The 16,957-nt window shown below is 50.3% G+C and overlaps 6 protein-coding genes across 6 annotated transcripts; 3 read left to right on the top strand and 3 right to left on the bottom strand.

Annotated features, from left to right (window-relative positions):
- Positions 1 to 285: 285 nt before the first annotated feature.
- N7515_003724 (telomere length and silencing 1 family protein) lies at positions 286 to 1,365 on the bottom strand (the record flags this gene model as incomplete). Its single annotated transcript, XM_056664468.1, has 3 exons — positions 286 to 524; positions 582 to 897; positions 979 to 1,365. 3 exons carry the CDS (start codon positions 1,363 to 1,365, stop codon positions 286 to 288), a joined length of 942 nt encoding a protein of 313 aa, XP_056523525.1.
- A 2,292-nt stretch (positions 1,366 to 3,657) lies between these two features.
- N7515_003723 (sugar porter family MFS transporter) lies at positions 3,658 to 5,208 on the top strand (the record flags this gene model as incomplete). The annotated part of the gene is made up of 1 exon (XM_056664467.1): positions 3,658 to 5,208. The coding sequence occupies one exon, from the start codon at positions 3,658 to 3,660 to the stop codon at positions 5,206 to 5,208; it is 1,551 nt and encodes a 516-aa protein (XP_056523524.1).
- Positions 5,209 to 5,872: 664 nt separating this feature from the next.
- Positions 5,873 to 7,384, top strand: N7515_003722 (uncharacterized protein; the record flags this gene model as incomplete). The annotated part of the gene is made up of 1 exon (XM_056664466.1): positions 5,873 to 7,384. The coding sequence occupies one exon, from the start codon at positions 5,873 to 5,875 to the stop codon at positions 7,382 to 7,384; it is 1,512 nt and encodes a 503-aa protein (XP_056523523.1).
- A 311-nt stretch (positions 7,385 to 7,695) lies between these two features.
- N7515_003721 (GMC family oxidoreductase) lies at positions 7,696 to 9,842 on the bottom strand (the record flags this gene model as incomplete). The annotated part of the gene is made up of 3 exons (XM_056664465.1): positions 7,696 to 9,235; positions 9,305 to 9,733; positions 9,787 to 9,842. The coding sequence occupies 3 exons, from the start codon at positions 9,840 to 9,842 to the stop codon at positions 7,696 to 7,698; spliced, it is 2,025 nt and encodes a 674-aa protein (XP_056523522.1).
- Positions 9,843 to 11,095: 1,253 nt separating this feature from the next.
- N7515_003720 (CFEM domain-containing protein) lies at positions 11,096 to 12,761 on the bottom strand (the record flags this gene model as incomplete). Its single annotated transcript, XM_056664464.1, has 8 exons — positions 11,096 to 11,370; positions 11,429 to 11,496; positions 11,552 to 11,934; positions 11,985 to 12,052; positions 12,113 to 12,149; positions 12,205 to 12,389; positions 12,442 to 12,577; positions 12,660 to 12,761. The coding sequence occupies 8 exons, from the start codon at positions 12,759 to 12,761 to the stop codon at positions 11,096 to 11,098; spliced, it is 1,254 nt and encodes a 417-aa protein (XP_056523521.1).
- A 1,633-nt stretch (positions 12,762 to 14,394) lies between these two features.
- On the top strand, positions 14,395 to 16,154 carry N7515_003719 (peroxidase family protein; the record flags this gene model as incomplete). The annotated part of the gene is made up of 7 exons (XM_056664463.1): positions 14,395 to 14,671; positions 14,725 to 14,843; positions 14,899 to 14,929; positions 14,990 to 15,139; positions 15,196 to 15,516; positions 15,588 to 15,762; positions 15,824 to 16,154. 7 exons carry the CDS (start codon positions 14,395 to 14,397, stop codon positions 16,152 to 16,154), a joined length of 1,404 nt encoding a protein of 467 aa, XP_056523520.1.
- Positions 16,155 to 16,957: the final 803 nt, after the last annotated feature.

Genomic DNA, 16,957 nt, shown 5'->3' with positions numbered 1-16,957 from the left:
AAACCCAATATGACACTGGCGTTTGTTCCTCCATATTAAGCCTCCTCATATTTAATCCAGCGTCTACTAATCCAAGGATTCCTCAACAGGAAGAACAGAACCAGTCTTCCCCGCACCTATCACCTATTGCGACCTATTGTATCTGAATAGAGCTTCAATAAGAGGTTGCCAGAAGCATTGGCGCAAGTTCATTATGCTATCACATGCGAATCATTAAGAGGTATATCTGGGGATACTCAATCCCAGCGATGTCGTATCGGTAGTCTGACCGTTGTGGCGATGCAATCATTTCTTCGCTGCTTGTGTTTCCCTTTCCCGCATTGCAGCCCTTGCACTGCGACTACCACCCAGCTTCGGTCCCCGCGGCCCCTCAGCAGCAGTCGCTGGCTTAGCTGCGGGCCGGATCCGACGCCGAGACTGCATCGCGTCCATGAAGTCTCGCCGAAATTGCTCTGCAACCCGGTCATCAGCAGCTTGCTGGTCATCGAGCTGTGCTTCTTCATCCTGTTCGTCATAGATATCCACTATAAAGCATGCGTCAGTAGAAGTTTTACACGGAGATAGGTTAGGACGCCACCCACATTTACTCTCCCGCAGTACCTCTTCCACAAGGCGATCTCTGTCGATATCTGCCTGTGTCCTCTGTTTGCGATTCCGCCATGACTTGCCACCTGCCTCCGAGGTAGCATCGGGTGCGGACGTCGGTAAGTCTCCCTTCTCCGCCATTTTTCGAGTCGCAGCTTCCGTGCGCGCAATATTTCGCAGCGTTGCCTCATGACCGAGGTCGATCTCATGAAGTTTGCCTAGTGTGGCAGGCTCTCGTTTTTGATGTCCAGGTAAGCCTGCTCCAGCAGCAGCTTCCTCTTGGGTGGGGTTGTTGGAATTTGAAATATCTGCCTTTGATACAGACTGGTTGCGCTTAGCCATCTCGGAATCTATGAAAGCCATCCTTATCTCGTTAGTCTAAACCGAACGGACCGGACGATCAGCAGCAGGAAAAGGTTCGTACATGTGCCTGTCAACATCCACTGATTGACCGGTATACCCTGTGAAGCGTTCATTCATGGCTCGTATTTTCTCATCATCAGGGTCTCCGCCTGCTGGTACTAGCGCCACTTGCTGCCCTTGAGTATCTCCTAAACGCGATGTCGTAGTGAATCCTATGCCGCCCTTTCGAACTGGGCGTGGGCGCCGTGGATTATTGCTTCCCGAAGCTTGTGGCGTGTCGGAATCGGCATTTTGGTTATCGGTGTTTTCGGTCTCATCATCAGGGCGTCGCCGCAAGAACTTGCGCTTCTTTGCTGGGCGGAATAGAGGCTCGGTCGGAACGGCGTTAGGTTCGGTGTCCATTGTGCCTTGCGACATCGTAATCTCGGGTGGCAAGGGGGAATGAGCGAGGAAACAACTGTCAAGGACGGGTATGACCGTATGAGTTCATTCAACATGCAGGCAAACTACATTTCGCCGATCCTAGACCGCCTTTATATTCTGCCAGTTCTGCTAGTCGCAGATCTGCAGGCGGTAAAGATCGAGCTACTGTAGTTGTCCATCCAAAGACTGATCTACGTACTAACAACGCAGCACGTTCACCTTCAGCGGCCGGCCTCTTCAGCGCGAGATGCACACTTGCGGGGCTCCTGAAGCATTTGATTGTGACCCTAACGTAGCAGGGGGGATTTCTCAGATAGATAATCCCGTTCAGTCATCTCAATTTTCTAGTTTACAGTGTTGTACTGTTGTGATGTTGCCTGAGACAATGGGAAGGTAGTAGTTAGCTACTTGCTGCAGGATCAGACAGAATATGAGGGTTAACATTGTACCTGATATCAGACTTCGCATCGCCGTACTGTTGGCACTGGCCTCGTTACCCCACCTCAGCTTCAATCCGAACGGTGACTCCCATCGCTCAAGGTCCGATATCTGCCGACCCTGACTTCTACTGCGTATGCACGGACGCAGCAGATGATGACAGTGAGCATCTCGTTTGGAGATACTACTCAGGTAGACAGGTACCAATGTACCATAGGGAATGTGCAACCTAGCTGGATGTACTCATACCTTTTTCATATCATGAATTGGCAGTGCGAGGATGTTACCCAAATCATCAAGAGAAACATCTGGGCTGAAAGGCCCTGACTGAAGGATGCAATATTGTAGAGGTGATGGTAAACAAGCGTCTTCTATTGGAGCATACAATTGCCCAAGCACGTTAGGTATGTGCAATAAGCACTTCGCACCCGAGTTTTTCCTTCCCGCAAAAGGGAAAAGGGCTAGACAAGGCCACTGTAGCTCTGACATACCCACTCATCATTCATATTATTCCCGTCATTTAGCGCCAGGATGTCTTATCGTATCTGGCCGAGTAGGGCTGATCATCTGATGTGTTAGACTGTTAGTCAAAGCGTGTCAAGATCATCTAACGAGGAAAGAAAGCCGAGGATGTAGCATTCGAACCTAGCGTGCCTGGTTCCCAAGCCAGATCCAAGATACGTATGCCCGATCTGGAGCTAGTACCCAGTTGTCAACAATTGGTTTCCGTGTATGGTTATTGGTCGCGTGTCTATCAACATCTGCACCCCGCAAAGACTGAAATCTCTGCGGATGGTTTCTCATCCTACTTCCAAACCATGCTTTATGAATATCTCAACGATATCCCGGAAATAATTCGGAGCTAGGAGCGGAGCGTGACAGTTTCCACTAACAGAACTTGAGGGGAAAATGCGTGTACAACGTAGGTGGCTCTGCTGGTGACGAGCACAGGGCCCCGAAGAATTTTAAGCACTCAAGCGTCTATGTACCATCAATTTACCCGAGATCTGGTATGCAAGACACAGTCTGAACTCTGAAGATCCTAAAGACGTATTCGGGGAGTGACCGAGCTGGTGGAGTCGAAAATAAAAGCCCTGAATGATATTCCCCGTGGTTGGCTGAGATCTGATACCAAGCGATTCTTGGCGCTTGGCAACAGGAACAAGCAGGGACAAGCCTTTTAAACCGGCAACTTTCCAGTTGGCGATCGGCCCGAAGTAGGAACCGAGCGACTTTGCTCCTCAACGTCACCCAAGCAAATGGGATTTCTGATGCCAAGGGCATTTCCGGGCGTTTATGCTGGATTTTGTATGTTATTGTTGTTCTCAGGGAAATCCAGGACCTGAGGATCATACCTTATGATCTCATTGTGCTCCAGCCAACCTGCCAATAAGAACGCCGGGAACTGATCAAATGTCGCGTGTCCTGTCCCACTCGGCACTCCTTCCCAGATCTCCAATGGGTCAATTGGTCAGCTCGGCCAGTGAGGCTCCATGTTCGGCCCCATATCGTGCCTACAAGAGGTCTGTTCGGGAGTGGCGATAAAAAGACGGGGACCTTCCTCACGGAAACCGAAACCCTACCCCGTGGAGTCGGCGACGTGACCGAGTCACAATCGATCATTCCCGAGACAAGACCCTCTCAGAGTGGCACGGTTGAACAGACACCCATGTCCACGGTAAAATTAGTGTCTCCATCACACAGACATGAGATTTCGTGGTGCGGGGTCTCCACGACAGGGAATGGGGATGGCAAGAAGTTCTAATAAAGAGCCCAAGCTCCCTGGCCTCCCTTGTCTCCTTCTTTCTGCCATTACTCGGTGACCACCATTCTAGACATCACTCCACCATGGGTTGGCTATTTAGAGGAAGAGCCCTGCGCGTAGCGCAGGCATTACTCATCGTGGCACCGGCCTTCATCGTCTTCGGTTACAACCAGTCTGGCCTGGGTCCGTTGGCTACCCTGCAGAGCTGGTCAGAGGTGTTTCCCGAAATCGACACGATCAATACAGAGGGTGCTCAGCGCGCCCAGAACTCCACCGGAAAGGGTACCGTGATCGCCGCCTTCCAGCTCGGTGCTCTGGTCGGGGCACTGTCGTGTACATTCCTCGGCGACCAGCTCGGTCGCCGCAAGACCATCTTCCTCGGTGCTATCCTTACCATAATTGGCCAGTTGCTGCAGACTGCGGCATATGGCTTGCCACAATTCATCGTCGGTCGTGTTATCCTCGGTCTCGGTGTTGGTCAGTTCAGTGTTGCCGTCCCCGTCTGGCAGTCTGAGTGTACGTCGGCCAGACATCGTGGACAACACGTTGTCGTGGACGGTATCTGTATTTGTCTGGGTTATGTTCTGTGCAACTGGATTGATTTCGGTTTGAGCAAGGTCGCCGGCTCATTACAATGGCGTATCCCGCTAGCCATCTCCTTATTCTTCTCCGTCGTTGTCTTGTTTTCGGTCTTCTTGCTTCCCGAATCTCCCCGCTGGCTGGTGCGAGTCGGTCGCATTGAAGAAGCCACTGACAGTCTGTCGGTTTACAAGGGTATACCTGAAGATGACGAGGCCGTCCGTGTCGAAATCGCTGGTATCGAGACCTCGATCGAGGCCACGGTCAACAGCGCCTCACTCAAGGATATCTTCAGCTTTAACAAACCCGACGAGGAGCGCCTCATGTACCGGTTCTGTCTGTGCGTTGCGCTGCAATTCTTCCAGCAGATGTGCGGCGGTAACCTGATCTCAACATATGTGTCAACCATCTTCGAAGAGAACCTCAACATGGACAGCGACCTGGCCCGCATTCTGTCTTCATGTGCCATGACATGGAAGTTCTTCTGCAGTTTCATCTCCTTCTTCGCCATTGACCGTCTCGGCCGCCGCAAAATCTTCATGATCAGTGGAACTGGTATGTCCGTGTGCATGACCGTCCTCGCGATCACGACCAGCTTCGGTGAAAACGAAAAAGCCTCCATTGTGTCGGCCGTCTTCATTTTCCTGTTCAACTCGTTCTACCCCGTTGGCTTCCTCGGTGGTAACTTCCTCTACTGTACCGAAGTTGCGCCCATGCGGCTCCGTGTTGCCATGGCCTCTGTTTCGACCGCCAACCATTGGTTGTGGAACTTTGTCGTTGTCATGATCACCCCTGTCGCACTGGACACTATCGGATACAGGTACTATATTGTGTATGCTGTCATCTCTGCCTGCATTCCGATCTCAGTGTACTTGTTCTACCCCGAGACGATGAACCGCAACTTGGAGGCTCTTAACCATGTCTTCCGGGATGCGCCCACTGCGTGGGACATTGTTTCCATGGCTCGCCACTTGCCTCAGGGTGAGGCTGCTGAGGTCGATGCGTATATGCGGACCGAGGAGAAGAAGGACATTGAGCAGAGGGAGGATGCTTAGCTGGGGAATGAATTGAAAACTGTATATACTGTGTCTTATGATGACCCTAGAATTGCATTATGTTGAGTCTGGAATATATGAGATTATTCGATCAGGAATCCAATATTATCATCGTATCTTATGTTATTTCAGCTAAGGCGACCCTAAAAAGCTCTTCGGCCACATAGAAAAATACCGCAGCTCTCAAGAAGCATCTTCAAGTTCCTAATTCGGAATTGCTTCAACATCACCTTCAAAGCACGAATATAGCCCAGCTTCATACCCTTTCAGTAACTAAATGGCATTGTCTTATTTCAGTCGGAAATAGTATTTCTGTCGAGTCCCTCGAATCATTCCCTTATCTGTTCTTTGTTCTACTTTTTACACCCTCCACCCGTGTTTCAAATCCTTGTTCTTTAATAACACACTCGCTCAAGAACATTGTCCTATCCCCCCGATGCTTTCACCCCCAACTAATAATAACATGAACGAAGACCATTCACTCATCCGTGACGATAGCATATAAATCTCCCCTCAGGCCGGACATTCGTAGGCATAATCCATCTTCTCAAGCTCACAATCTAGCAAGAAACAACAACAACAACAACAACGCATCATCCAATCTACCTCACAAACAGAGTTCCTGTCGACTAACAAACAAACTTACAAAACCGACGCAGTTAAAATGTTCAAACACAGCCTCGCTTGCCTTCGACCAGGCGGTTGCAAATGCAATCTTGGCGAATGTTCCTCTGAATCAACACCACCAGTGAGTCAATCCAAACCCGAGAGTCTAGGCGGGGTCGTTGCGTCAAAGCGTATACGGGATGATGATACCATTGAATTACATGTTAGTGTTAGAGCTGCTCAACCTTCACCTGAACCTGCTGCTCCCGAACCTGCTCCTGAACTTATTACCAACAATGAACCTGCTCCCGAACCTGCTCCTGAACCTATCCCCGACAATGATGAAGTCGTAGTTATCGACAGTTCTTCTCACGGGTCCTCGGTTCGATCAGGCTCGGAGAGCGCAACTGACTACACTGATCCAGACACAGTCATGGACTCTTCTCATGGGTCCTCGGTTCGATCAGGCTCGGCGATAGCAACTGAATACATTGATCGAGACATAGACATGGACAGGTCTTCTTATGGGTCCTCGGTTCGATCAGGCTCGGCGATGGCAATTGAATACATTGCTCGAGACATAGACATGGACAGGTCATCTCATGGGTCCTCGGTTCGATCAGGCTCGGCGATGGCAATTGACGATCCAGACATAGTCATGGACTCTTCTTATGGGTCCTCGGTTCGATCAGGCTCGGAGATGGCAATTGACCACATTGATCGAGACATAATCATGGACCGGTCTTCTCGTGAGTCCTCGGTAAGACCCGCACTGCACGATCCGACAAAAGATTACTATCTAGAATTGCGAAGATTTGCTAGCGCCGGAGCACACTACCAAACATGGATCGAGAACCCACAAGCACCAGGCTGCACAGTCAAACCAGCAACGACGACCTGGCGGGATATGCAAAAGCTGCACCCCCGACCGTGGGGATCGTTCGACGAGGGGGGCGTGTCGATGACGTCCCAGCTCAGAGGCGGGGATCCTGAATCACTGCAACTGTCCGATAAAGCCAAGCGGGCATATTTGAAGGCCAGGGTCTCACAGAGCAGCGCTCCCGGTACAAGAAAGACACCATATCCCGACAACCACTTCGAAGGCCGAATGGCCGAGGGGATTATTGTCGTCGATTTTGCCATTCGGAACGACGGTCTGTATCTTAGTGAGGTTATGCGGGGTCTGTATACGGCCAGTTGGCCCATTCAGACATTGAGACATATTGTTTTCACTGATCTTGAAGAAATGGAGACGGGGAAGTGGATGCAGGGCACGCTGTTCCCGGATTATATTGGAATGCAGTGGTGGGAGGCGGTTGATAAGCCGCCTGTGCAGATTGAGCGTGGGACTTTGCCTTTCGCGGAGCTGCTTGGGACAAAACTGGGGAAGGCGGTTGCTTGTCTTGTGCTTGGGGCTTGGCCTAGGGGGTCGATGAGGATTGCGAGGGCTTTTGTGTGGAATCATCGTGATGTGCCGCAGTTGAGGTTTGATCTTGAGCTGACCAACCCTAAGCTTATGGATTTATCGTGGAGGGCAGCAATCCGGAAGCGGGTACTTGACTCTGTATAGCTGATTTGGTTTACATATATTGTATTCTATACCTCTAGATTAGTGATATGTCTTAGCTTGAATGTAAGGGCTGGCTCTTTCGTTTTCGCTTAAGTAGTTGAGAAATCAATATTCTTCACCATAGTACATTTAAGAAAAGCTTCCAAAGTAGTTTTTGAGGTCTATTAGGCTTTATACAAATATGGAGACCCAAAGGAACATCAGAACGACATCCAAGATGCCATAAGATGTTCGATCGAGAAGTTATACAAGAATGGCAAGGGAGACTTTCCAAAACAGAAATAAACGAAAGACAAGGTACCAGCCCCAGACTATACAGCATCGGCAATGATGACATCGGCAGCCTTCTCACTGATCATATAAATAGGCAACGCAACATAGTAACCCGGAATCTTAGGGAAAATAGAAGCATCAACGACACGGAGACCGTCAACACCACGAACCCGGAAATCCGCATCCAGCACAGCCATAGGATCATTATCTTCTCCAATAGCAGCCGTGCAGCAAGCATGGTGACCCCAAGCCTCTCGCTTAATGAAGTCCTTCATGTCATTTTCGGTAGTAACATTAGGACCGGGCCAGACCTCCTCGAATCCACCGTCAAGGGGGATAAGATCTTTGAAGATGGTGCGCGAAAACTCCATAGCCTCGTACACGGCCTGCAGATCCTTGCTGTCACCGCCATTTTCCGTCACACCTTCGTCGAACGAGTGGAAGTTGATCTGGGGCATGTCGCGGGGGTCGGTAGACTTCAACTCGACTGTGCCGGCATTGTTGCGGGAACGTGTCTTGAGTGTAATCCAGGTCCAGTGCTGGGCATCCTTCAGACCCTCGTAGGAGTAGTTGGGGTAGTAGCCAGGGAAGTTGACAGGCGCGCCACTGATCAGGAGGTCTGGCTCATTCTCCGCGACAGATGACTTGCGGATGATGGCGATAGCGATACCGTTGGTAGTGTACGTGCCCTTGAAGATGGGGTCGTTGTTGTACTGGTCCAGACAGGGATCGGGCATGGAGTACATGAAGGTGCACTTGGAGGTGAGGACAAAGTCGGTGGGCGACTTGCCGATTGTGCCCAACTCGTAGCGGTCCTGCAGATTGCGTCCGACACCGGGGAGGTCGACTAGAGTGGTGATGTTGAATTTGGAGAGCTCCTCTTTGGGACCGATGCCGCTCAGCTTCAGCAGTTGCGGGGTGTTGAAAGTGCCGGCAGAGAGGATGACTTCGCGGGCGGCGCTGACGCTTCCGGGCTTTCCATTGGCTTCTGTGCGAGAGGCGCGGGGGTCGGCGCGGTACAGGCTCTTTCCGGTGAGGTAGTCAACGCCCGTGGCCCGCGGCGTGGGGCCAGACTTGTCGAAGCGGACGTTGGTGACGAGAGTGTCCAGCTGGAGGTCGAGGTGGTATTTGCGCGAGCCGTCCTTGTTCACGGCGTTGATGGTCTTCATTAGGAACTCGCGGGGACCGGTGCGCTTGTACTCGGGAACATCCACGGCTAGAGGCACCTGGAAGGGACCTGTTTCGTGATCGCGCAAGGGGAGGCCGTTGTTCAGGTCACGCGTCAGGATGCCTCCAAGGCCGGCGACGGTAGTGACCAGTTTTCCAATCAGCGATTTCCCGGCAGCGGTGGCACCGGCCAAGATCAGGGACAGGAGCTTCTGGTCTTCGATGACGAGACGCAAGTCTGTCAGACTGGTTGTAAGCCAGCCGTCGAAGCCGTGGCCAATTAAGCTGCTGGGCGCATATCGGTTGCGCTCGAGCTTCTTGAAGTAGTTGCGCATGTTCTTGGCAGACCAAGAGTCGTTGCCTGTGAGACCGGCCAATTGATCCCAGTCATTCTCGTAGGGGTAGATAGTGCTATTGGGAGACTGGTCAGCACGCCCGGAAATCAGTATCACAAGGGGTCCCCAGGAAGCTATCACTTACATCATAGCATTGTGGGCAGAGCATCCACCCAAAGTACCAGCTCGGGGATAGAGAATTCCCAGAGGCTCAGAGCCATTGGGGGCATTGCTTCCAACGTGAAGTTCACCATCGGGCTTGCGATAGGTCATCTTGGAGTCTTGTTCCTGACGGCTCAAGTTCTGGTAGTGGTTGACATAGTAATCCCATCTCATGGGCTCATACTCTGTAGACTGAAGCTGCAGAGCAGGAACCATCTGCTGAGTGGCATTTCCCTGGTCGTCTCCGGCATCAATCAGAAGGACCTTGAATCCAGCAATGGCCAATCGTGCTGCTAGAGGACCACCTCCAGGACCCGAGCCAACCACCACATAGTCATAGTCGGGGCTGGCAGTGGTAGTCTGATTAGATCGCTTGTATGCATCATGAACACGGTGGGTTGCTCTATGATCACTGTCCTTGGCATTAGTTTCCGAACTCTAGGCAATTGACTGGATGGCACCTACGAAGCCAAGGCAAGCGAAAGGGTGGACAGTAGTCCAACCACTGCAGAAAGACGCATGACGAACGAGAGGACGGAGACGTACTCCAAAGGATTCTCCAAAAAGAAAGAAAAAAAAACAGCAAACGAAAGTAAACCAAATGAAAAGAGTGACTCGACCAACAAAGACCCTCTATGTACTTCTTCTCTATTTTAAAAGCCGTTAGAAACGTCAGTCCGGCACTCCGGCCTTCTACACTAAGCCTCCCCTTGTCCCCTCCCCGTCTCCTCCCCTTTCCTTAGCGAGACTCCATCGTATCTTTCTTCGTGTATTTTCTGTGAATGTGATCGACATAAGCTTCCTCCTTCAAAATTAGCTTGTCTCATAACTGATCCTGCCGGTACGCCACTAAATCAGCGCTTTTCAACTAGACCATCATAACTGCAGTAGCCTACGGAGTACACAAGATTGATAGTCCCCCCCCATTCCAATAACTCCTCGTACTCCGTATTTGCTCTCTCAAATCTGAATATCTCTGGCCGCAAAAGGCAAAAGCAAACAATAAACAAAAACAATGTTATTGTGGGTTTATTCCGTCTATTCGACCAATAACCAGCTCCGCATTTGTCTCGACCCTCGTGCCGAGCGTCTAGCGTCTGCTATGTGCCGCTTGACATGCCGATCCCACGAGGCCTTAGATGAAAGCCATTCTAACGGTGGAGCTAGTTTAGCTAGCCCTATGTATTTTATTTTTCATAAGCTTCGGTTAATCGGGTTGTATTGGGTATTTTCCATTGAGGCTACGGGGAACACGGGACGGAGTATGGTCGACCGTTTTGGGGGCGTTTGCTATCCCGCTCAGCCATGCAATAGGTTGAAAGGAGTGGATTTGACTGCATGTTCATAGTGGGGCAATGGGGATTTTGAAGCCGGAATACCACTCGGCAGTCATCCTACGCTGGAGCTTGTGAAAGAGGGCACAATGGCTATTCTCGTCCCGCCAGCCCCTTATTGTTGCAGTAGTTACTATTTTAGCGGGTGTACCTACTCCGTAACTCCCTTCTTTGAACAGAGGCCCCTGAAGGGCTCTAGTATTACAATCTAATATTCGGGGGGTAAGAAGAAGGCTGGCAGGTGCTTCTCGGATACCTTCATGCTTTACGGAATAGTGAATATGAAATGTACATCTCGAGTGTCATAGGTTGATTGGTTTGAATTGGTAGAAGTGCTACCTAAATTGGGGGAATAAGATAAATATGGATACATATAGAAGAGGTATTAAGAGAATGGAAGGACTGCCCCCTTTCAAAGGCACAGTGTCATCTTTTTTGGCTTACACAGGGTGTGGGTGGTGGAGACGGGCTTCATCGGAATGCTCCACATCATCGAGCGGGTAGAAATCATTCTTGCTCTGAGAATTGCCGATGCCCATTCGGGAGTTTCCGCGGGAGTGGGAGTTCACCCCGTAGCCAGACTTGGTGTGTTGAGTGTCCCCGAAGAGTCCAGGGGCGACGCGGCGCAGTAGGGATCGGATGGCGGGCAAGCACGCGCAGATAACTCCAACGTCGCATTCAATGGTACTCCAGTACCCGATGCTCACGTAGTCCCCTTTGTAAGCTGTCAGTAAGTTGTATTCACGGAGAGCAGAAGATTGGGAAAGACTCACAGGTCAGATTGGTTGTAGAGGCAAAGTGAATGAGTGAATTCAGACGCAAGATACTGACGAGTGTGACACTTGATTGATGTGTTAGTCTTTGATAGATGGCAAAAAGGACATCAGGACACTCACAAGATACCCAGACCGAACATGCACATCACGTATGATTTGCGCTTCACGGAAAGGTTCAGGTGGTATAGCTGGCGCAGTGGAAGAACCATGACCGTGATATCGAGGACCATGTTAATGACAGCTGCAGCCCAGCCCTGTGCATTGATAGCATTGCACTTGTAAGCTTCCGGATTGTCCCAGCGGTGCCATGCGCCTGGCAGAGGCTTGCACTGGAACACTGAAATCAGAACGAAAGCAATAAGGTAGCCGACGTTCAAACCAATCGTGATATAAGTTGCTAGCCTGAACTTCTTATCGGGGAAGATGCGAAGATAGAAGCAACAGATTGATATCTTGGTCATCGGCAGGATGCTCAGATAGAGCAATTCATCCCAGAAGTAAATCTGATATCATTAGTTTGGCGTTGCAATAAAAGCACGATCTCATTACTCACATAAAGAACGTGGGTAATATTTTCGAAGGGAATGGTCCACATATCCCTTCCTAAGCCGGTGTCGGCCACTGTTATAGAATGGTTAGTTTTAACGAGCATTTGGAAACCAGCAGAAGAGGAAGTCATACAAACAACAGAGAGAGCCGAGAGTGGAATAAGAAGAATCTGTCAAATTTCAGTGAGAAGGGGATCCAAAGTCGAGAAGCAGAATGGGCATTACCATTGTCAACAACATTGTCCAATCATCCATACCGAACACACCACCAAAGACATTCAAGCGGGCTATCATTCGAAGAATAAAAGCTATAAGAGCTAGAACTCCACCGATCACGCCGGAATAAGAGACAAGCTTTGTTCGATTCCGGATAGGAGCTCCGCAAGCTGTTGACGTGACATTTTTGGTAGCTTGACCATATTAGCAATGAGGTTTGGCGGAGTTCGAATCTCTCCAACTCACTTAAGGATTCGTGAATATTGCAAGTCAACATGACGCACTTCTCAAGCACCGCAGTGTAATGAGCGTCTTTGCACATACACGCCTGGTCAGTAGGCGCGCAGGACGATTCCGACACCGAAGTCATCATGCATTTCATCTTCACAATGTCAGTATCTTGTTCTCCAATCTTCCTATCGAGATCTCCCCCGAAAGAGGGGCAGAGATATTGCACCACATACAGCGCATTGAGGCAAAACAGCCGCCATTTCAGCAGGTCCAGCTGCTATGACAGTGGTCGCACACACGGCGCCCACGAGGGCTGCAATTTTGAACACGCGCATGATGGCAGTTGCGATGTGGTTTGCAGTCGCAAGAAATTCACGAAGGAGATCTGGGCTGATTATGACCAAGCTAGCCAGGAGAACTGGATCTTGTCAGATCCACGACGATCCGTTCGCCGGGGAGAAAATAAAAACAATTTGATGTACATCCACCTCCCTGTTGGGAATGTTAGCGCATGCATGCACTTTTTTCCAGTTAAAGGTGCCGCATTTCGTTCTCGTTGGGAGATTGCCATTTTTCGTAGATCTTGATGTGCCTTCGCAGATTGCCAAGGTAAGAACGCGTTCCCGTCTTCTCTCGACCCCGGCGATGTGGTAATGGAGCTGCATGTTAATCGCACTAGTTGTGTCTCGGCAGTTGCGCTTTAGGTAGTGAACTCAATGGGTCCAATGGCTCCAATACTGTGATAAACACCTACTGTGTATTACAATGTGACCGGGTACTATGAATAACCTTTACGAGCTAGTTCCTCACGTCAATTCATTAAGAAATTAGGATCTGCAGCTTATACGAGTCATTCCCCAGTTTCTCGTCCACGCTCTAGACGTTCTAGAGGGCCCCATATAAATCGGCCTGAGCGGCCATTCTCAAGCTCAAGCGTTTAATGAGCCGCTGATCTACGGTACTTTTGACATGTTGTTCTCCACTTATTCTCGGCTAATGTCAACTTTCACACTAACTATATTTTCTCCGTCCTCGGTAACTACAATCGTCGAGCAAAGCTTTGTTCCATGGTTCGAATTTTAGGTAGAAGCGGGAATGATTCCGAACCAAAAGAATCAGAAACGTTGTTTGGATAGTGCAGATTGTGCAATTGTGCAATTGTGCAAATAGTCCAGACCTATGTAGCGGAACGAAGCGACGAAGTTCAGCGGGAAGCAGACTTCCCTTCCTGCCTATCTAGGATAAAGATCGCTCTTATATCCCGAGCCATATGGATCCCATCGTAGGCTCGGTTTAGTCCCCTTGGCGCTTTTAGTACGGAGCAAACTCAGGTTTGATCTCCGGAGGCGTCTTTAAGATTCACCTCTTCCACAAAGGCGTGTTTCATGTGCAAGCCATGGAGTCCACCTCACCCTTCCTTTGCAAGCCTTGAATCAGCCACGAGAGCGTTCACGGGTCCCGAATATTCTCCATGAGGACCTGATCAACCTTTTAGAATTAAACGACCACGTTCCAGCCAAGAGCCGCTCGAATGGCTATGTTGGCGAACAAAGGGGCTTGTCTCGACGGTGTGCCTAATTTTTCCTGGAGTGGAGTCCCCCTATCTTAAGCGAATACCAGGGTACCCCATCCATCGTGTATACAACAGTTGTAATACATATCATACACTTCCCATACACATCCTGCTATCTTTTCAAGATGCACATCTACTCCCTTTTGCGTTATTCGCAAATCGGGTATGGCCTTACACGCTGATCTACCTAGACGGGGGCCACTCATGGGGCCCTCATTTATCGGCGTTGGTACCATCTCGGAGATTAAACCAAGCCCTAGAATTGCCGTACGTATGTATCTAAGGGAAAGCATTCCACTCTTCTGGAAGTTTGTTGTTCAGTCGCTCGTTACATATCATTTGCTTTTTGGGGAATTCTGGTAATTCTAGTGGAGGATTCAATACATTCTTTTACAATGCGCATCTTTACTGCAGGGCTATTGCTCTGGCCTCTTTCCCTCGTGTCCGCCTTTCCCGGCGCAGGAGTCGGCGCTGGCGTTAACGCCCACTCCGGACACCAGGCTTTGCACAAGCGTTGCCCATTTGTCGATGTCGATGCCGCCGCTGCTGCCGCTGCTGCGGATGATGAGTACTTTACAACGGTCCCAGAAGCCAAAATCCACAGCAGGAGCCATGACGAAAATTTGCTCGACAAGCGGTTCCTGTTCAGCTTGATGAAGAAACCCGTTGATGGTGAGCGATAAGCTTTTACTTCCAGCATGTTTAGCCCTAACAAAGTGGAATAGTCAGTGGCGTCCATGCATTCCAACCCCCCAACTTTGAGGCCGGCGACCAGCGTGGTCCATGCCCTGGTCTTAATGCGCTCGCAAACCACGGATATATTCCCCGCAAGGGTGTTGTCTCGGTACGTCATTCGCTAGAAGTGTAGACATCAGCTCTCCGGCTAATTGTGAATACAGTTTGCGAAAGTGATTGCAGCAATCAACAAAGGTACCTATATTTCACATCAAGACGTCACAAATGCAGCATATGCTGATCTTTACTGCATAGTGTATGGCATGGGCATCGATCTGGCCACCATTCTCGCACTCATGGGTACCGTCTGGACCGGAGACGCAATCTCCCTCGATCCCAGCTTCTCCATCGGTGGCCGCGACACTGGTGTCAACAACCTGTTGAACAATCTCGGAGGAGTTTTGGGTTAGCGCGGCTCAACTTTCTTGTAGATGAATTTCGACCGCTAATATCTCTCGCAGGCGAGCCCCAGGGACTGATTGGCTCCCACAATTTCATCGAATCCGACTCCTCCAACACCCGTGATGACCTCTACGTCACCGGCAACAGCTGGACCATGAACATGGACAAGTTCATGTCCTGGTACAACATGTCCGAGGACGGCACTTTCGACATGGACCTCATGGCCAAGCGTGCCAGTATCCGTTTCCAGCAGACCGAGTTCACTAACCCAGACTTCTACTACGGACCCGTGACTGGTCTCATTGCCCGTAATGCTGGTTATATTTTCCCCGGTCGTCTGTTCCGCAACCACTCTAGCGAGAATCCTGAAGGTGTTCTGAGTAAGTCTCTGACTCGGCCGGTTTGCGAGGCATGAGTGCATATTATCGAGACACGCTAACCCCCATTTCAGCCAAGGAGATCGTGAGGAGCTTCTACGGAGTCTATGGCGAGGAAGGCAATTTGACCTACCGTGAAGGATGGGAGAGAATTCCTGAGAACTGGTACAAGACTCCTGTCGACTATGGACTCATCCAGCTTAACCTCGATACTATTGACTTTATCTCGAAGTATCCTCAGCTTGGAAGGTAAGGGTGTCGTGCTAAGTTCTCAAATTGATACAGCTCGCTAATGGTGATTTCAATACAGCATCGGAGGAAACACGGGCGAGGTCAACAGCTTTGCCGGACTTGACCTCGGTGATGTGACGGGTGGTGTTTTGAACTCGGGTGACCTGCTCAAGGATAACAACTTGCTGTGCTTCGTCACCGAAGTGTTGAAATTCGCCAGTCCCAACGCGCTTAGCGGGATCTACTCAACCCTGGCTAAGCCGCTGGAATTCGTGACCAACATCCTGAAGGCGCCTCTGCTCGACCTCGCCTGCCCTGCATTCAAGGATCTTCAGCAGGGAGGCAAGCCAATCTGGGAGGCGCTCAAGGACGACTTCCCCGGTGCTGCGAAGAGTGGCCGTATCTTCTAGACGTCAGTCACTCAGTCTACCTCACATTACTGTGTTTGATGTGGCTGTAGTAATAAACTAGATGGCGAGTCTCCATCTTTTTTCCTTTACATTGAATTAATTGATCTACGGGTTGTCTTCACGTGAAAGTCCGAAAAAGAAAGGGATATTCATCACGTGATTATTGGAGCCTCCTTTCTAGGGCTTCTCGACTATTGCTTGTTATTGTTTTTGCTTTTTCCCCCTCGGCCATCGAATTCTCGTAGAATTTTCCGTTGCTTTTCCCCTTTGTTTTAACAATCCCAAGGACTCTGGAAAATCACACCCGATCTCTGCCCCTCCACCAGCCTCCACATCAAACAAAGAACTTCACATGCCAAGATAAACTAGCATCGGCTAGACACGAGTAGCGCGTCGAAAACGAGCATCCTCCGATGTACCATGTACCAGAAGCAGCCTTATGCAGCTAAGCGATAGTCAAACGCTATCACACTGTCGCGCACCGAGATTGGAAGCAGCAAAGCGGTGGGAATAATCTTTGCGCTGGCAAGGCTGTAGAGGACGCGTTGGCCTCATTAGCTTAAACACGAGAGGGGTCTGAGAGGGGTTTGAGAAGGACTTGGGAGGGGTTAGAGGGAGAGTTGAGAAGGAGTTGAGAGGGGGTTGAGAGGGCGAGAGACGACCAAAGCCCCCTGGACCCGGAAGAGACAACGATGCATTCAGATCTCAGTCAGTCACGGACTCGCGGCACGTTTCTTTGTTCTCGAGATCTGGGGCGTTCGCACGCCCATCAACGTGTCAATGACCCCACGTCTGTCCAATGC

Source organism: Penicillium bovifimosum (genome assembly GCF_028826915.1).
Source record: "Penicillium bovifimosum strain IBT 22155 chromosome Unknown utg000003l_segment0_segment0, whole genome shotgun sequence".
In the NCBI taxonomy this organism is placed as follows: Eukaryota; Fungi; Ascomycota; class Eurotiomycetes; order Eurotiales; family Aspergillaceae; genus Penicillium; species Penicillium bovifimosum.
Note: the sequence above shows the minus strand (reverse complement) of the source record. Positions and strands in the feature narration are given on the sequence as shown.